Source organism: Liolophura sinensis, chromosome 3, assembly GCF_032854445.1.
Source record: "Liolophura sinensis isolate JHLJ2023 chromosome 3, CUHK_Ljap_v2, whole genome shotgun sequence".
NCBI classification, from domain to species: Eukaryota; Metazoa; Mollusca; class Polyplacophora; order Chitonida; family Chitonidae; genus Liolophura; species Liolophura sinensis.
In genome coordinates this window covers 11754645-11758995 of record NC_088297.1, presented here as the reverse complement: position 1 = coordinate 11758995, position 4351 = coordinate 11754645, and the positions used below count along the sequence as shown (strand labels likewise).

At 43.4% G+C, this 4351-nt stretch overlaps 1 protein-coding gene across 1 annotated transcript in view; it reads left to right on the top strand.

Moving 5' to 3' along the window:
- LOC135463356 (uncharacterized) overlaps positions 1-1713 on the top strand; it is a 55127-nt gene extending 53414 nt beyond the window's left edge. Inside the window, exons 51-52 of the mRNA XM_064740615.1 lie at positions 1041-1167; positions 1665-1713. Coding sequence (XP_064596685.1) covers positions 1041-1167; positions 1665-1713 — 176 coding nt within the window. The remainder of the gene's footprint in view (positions 1-1040; positions 1168-1664) is intronic.
- Positions 1714-4351: the final 2638 nt, after the last annotated feature.

Sequence of the window (4351 nt, the reverse complement as noted above, 5' to 3'; positions counted from 1 at the left end):
TGTGGATCACAATGTACCACTACAGGATCATTCCACCAACTCTGATCGCGGTAAGTCCCCGGTTTTATGCTGGTTTATCTATTTATTTATTTATTTATTTGATTAGTGCTTTACGCCGTATTTCACTTATACAACGGCTGCCAGCATTATGACGGGAGGAAACCGGGCAGTGCCCGGGGGAAACCGACGACCATCCATAGGTTGCTTCCAGACCTTCCCACGTACGACCGGAGAGGAAACCAGCATGAGCTGGACTTGAACTCACAGCGACCGCATTGGTGAGAGGCTTTTGGGTCATTACCCTGCGCTAGCGTGCAAACCAACTGAGAAGATTTTTTTTTTTTTTTGTTTTTTTTGATTGGTGTTTTACGCCGTACTCAAGAATACTTCACTTATACGACGGCGGTCAGCATTATGGTGGGTGGAAACCGGACAGAGCCCGGGGGAAACCCACGACCATCCGCAGGTTGCTGCAGACCTTCTCACGTACGGCCGCCAGCATGAGCTGGACTTGAACTCACAGCGACCGCATTGGTGAGAGACTCCTGGGTCATTACGCTGCGCTAGCGCTTTAACCGACTGAGCCACGGAGGCCCCCCAACTGAGAAGAGGCTTAATTAATATATAAGGTAGTTGTTCAGGAAGGCCACTATTTATACATCATTTATTCACGTAATCTCTTTAATTTCGTATAAACTGACCTTCGCTGTAGGCATATACGAATGAATACATGGGCCATCCAGTTAGAGTAGATCAGATGGTGAGAGCGGCCACCTTGAAGTCGGGAGAACTGGGATCAAACCCAGGTTATTCCAAATACTTTTAAAATGACGCTGCCTCGCTTGGTACCCAGTTACTTAGAGATTAAAGATCAATGAAGCAGGACTGGTTGGCAGTATGTCATTAGGTTTTGTTTTTATACGCATTGTGGAGAAATGCATAAATTTACTGGATGGGTGTCATCACCAACCACTCCATATCAGTTCTCTTATAGCCTAATTATGGAGTGACCTTAGTGGTGTATAACTGGTATATCACAGGTTACGTACTGGGCGTGGAAAGTAACCGTTACAGCATTGCACACCTGGCTTCACCTGACTTACCTATTCTTGATGAGAAAGATGTTGACGTTTTACTGGCACGCTCGGATACAAACGAATTCACTTGGTAAGTGGTATCTATACTAAAACGAGCAAATAACCCGCGACTTTCCAGTATATAAAGTATGAATATACTATGTGCAGTGAATACCAGTATAAAAGACTACGCATGGAGAGGAAATCCAGAGTAGCGAAAAGTTTGATAGTTGGCTAATCGTCTAACGTAACCGGAGAAATACAGATCCTTGTCAGTTAACGTCAGTATGGGATGCATTCTCTCAGTTCTTGCAGATTCTTAAAAAGTGTAACCTTACACGCCTGTAGGTAAGGTTTTTACCAGTGAGGTGGCTGGTTCCACACTTGTCCTCTTTGGTCTGGTCAGGCTTTAAATCTGGATAATGGCAATGTTAACCCACTGCCGGACAGGCCAGACTTATCTTTCCAAGCTTTTGTCCGACCATCAAGCCAGATTTAGATGTAGAGACAATTACTTTTGTGGCTAGAGATTGAAATCCCAAACATGAGATAATATAATCACGTCTCGATGTGCTTTCCAATCGCTAGGAGACCTGAGGTGTGGCTTCAAATCCGGCCTTGGCCAGGGGATTTGTGAATTCCCCCGTTCTCACTGCCTGTGGGGACTTGGATAGGGGATTTGCGAAGCCCTCGTTCTCACTGCATGTGAGGCCTTGAACAGCGGATTTGTGAAATCCCCGTTTCTCACTCTGTGGGCTTTGGACGACGCTCCAGTACTCGTTTGTGTAGTCTAACGTTCGTTGAAGACCACTTGTCTATGGACCAACACGATGTGCACGTCTGTGCGTCACTCGTGAGAAAGTTCATCATAATTTGCCAAAGATCTGTGTTTTACGGCGGTTTCCTCCATCTATAAAACTCACCGCCATAAAGGTAAACTTAGGGGCTATATCTTCATTCGGGTAAAATGCCTTTCTTACCTCACAGAAGAAGGACCCATCCTCCCGTTTCCACCAGGGGGAACAGACCCAGTTAAAGCCGAACCCAGTTTGTACGATCCCAGCATGAACGTTATCACCCCTTTACGCCAAGGTAAAACGATACCCGCCCCTCTGGTTCAGTTTAAATCATCGGATTTTAATATGGGCCGAAGTTTCCAAACCCAAGATGGCCAGTTCCAAAAGGTCTTCGCCACCCTGCCGCCAACGTGGAGACATTCTACTTGACGTTCCTCTCGGGACACAACAACGGGTTGGTGTCCACATACATCGACGATATTGTGTTAGCACCTGGCCAGTGTTCGGAAGGTAGGCGATTAGTGTCTATTGTCATCAGTTAAACAGGTCATCCAATATTTTAACACCAACTGATGAGTATATAATTACACAACGCCTATTCCCACTAAGCGCTAAATATTTTGTTAATGGCCAAGCTTTTAAACCTTCTCAAATTCAGTGGATACTGTCCTACGACTATGAACTTACTCACTTCCAGCTGGATATCCAAGAACTTACTCCAGGCAGTTTATCTGAATGCCTATAAAGTTACTGCGATGATCTGGATGCCTAAGTTTGTCTCCAGTCCAACTCCTATAAACACATACTCCAGTTCAGTGGAATATTCTTATGAATTACTCCATTCCAGCTGGATGTCTATAAACGTACTCCATTCCAGCTGGATGTCTATAAACTTACTCCATTCCAGCTGGATGTCTATAAACTTACTCCATTCCAGCTGGATGTCTATAAACTTACTCCATTCCAGCTGGATGTCTATAAACTTACTCCATTCCAGCTGGATGTCTATAAACTTACTCCATTCCATGTGGAGGCTTATAAAGTTACTCCAGTCCAGCTGGATATCCAGAAACTTACTCCTGGATGCCTCTAGTTTTACTCCATTCCAGCTGGATGTCTATAAACTTACTCCATTCCATCTGGATGTCTATAAACTTACTCCATTCCAGCTGGATGTCTATAAACTTACTCCATTCCAGCTGGATGTCTATAAACTTACTCCATTCCATGCGGAGGCTTATAAAGTTACTCCATTCCAGCTGGATATCCAGAAACTTACTCCTGGATGCCTCTAGTTTTACTCCAGTCCAGCTAAATGTCTATAAACTTATTCCCATGCAGTCTGATGCCTATAAAATTACTGAAGTGCCACTGATCGCTATAAGTTTACTCTAGTCTAGCTGGATACCCTTACAAAATTATTCTGTTCCAGCTGGATGGCTTTAAACTTGCTCCAATCAAACTGAATACCTATAAAATATATGAATACTTCTCACTGTTGCAGTCACTGTTGACTGCACATTCGACGAGCCCGGAATATGTGGGTACGGTACGACAGACGACGACTCTCTCTGGGCAGTAATGAATGATGTGACCAATAACAGCTTCGCTGAAACCGACTCTGCAGCAAAACCTGTTGGTGAGAAAAACTTCTGCTGTGAATCACTGAAGTCCTGTACTTCATTCGTAGATTACGTTTGACTTACGAAGCTAGAAGACATTTTTTTATTTTTCAAGTTACTATAAACCCTTAGTGCAAAGGTGAAACCTTTCCGAGAGAATTTTCCGTGCCTATGCGATATCCGGGCATTTGCCGTATTCCTCGCGCCAACATGCCCGACACGCGTTCACATGATGGTGAAAATATTGTCTGAATAAACTGGAAGTTGATACAAAACTCTGCTTCACCGTCTCATAATTGCAAACACAGCTTTTTTTGACGTTCAAAATCTGTATGTGCTGTGCACATTGTCCAACACGCAATAATTTCCAGTTGTTGTATCAGCCATAGTTCTCATAATATCATCCAAAATTGTCCATTTTCCTGTACCTTCGCATGTTATCTTTCCGCTCGTCGTCTACTTGCCACTGCTTCGTGTGAGTGAAGCGCCCGGATGTGCTCAGCCTCGAATTCATATTCAAATTTATTAAACACGTAGCTCACCATTGACTAATCGGGTTCTCGAGTTACCAGGAAATTGAGGTAAATCTTGTAACTCTCAAACCAGCAGAGCCTTGTACCTACATGAATAACAATACAAGTGATTTCGGTGACAACACTTGAATCGGCATACCTGGTAATATTTTTCAGGCAGATAGAGTGCACTCCCTTTATGAAGAGCCATGATACAAAACGTATTACATGTTTTAAGTTAAGTTCAATTACTTAATGTATTTCAACGATATCGTAACACTATAGAAAACATTTCACTTTTTATCAAGTGATGTTATTTTTCGTTCTAAACAGATCGCCACCTT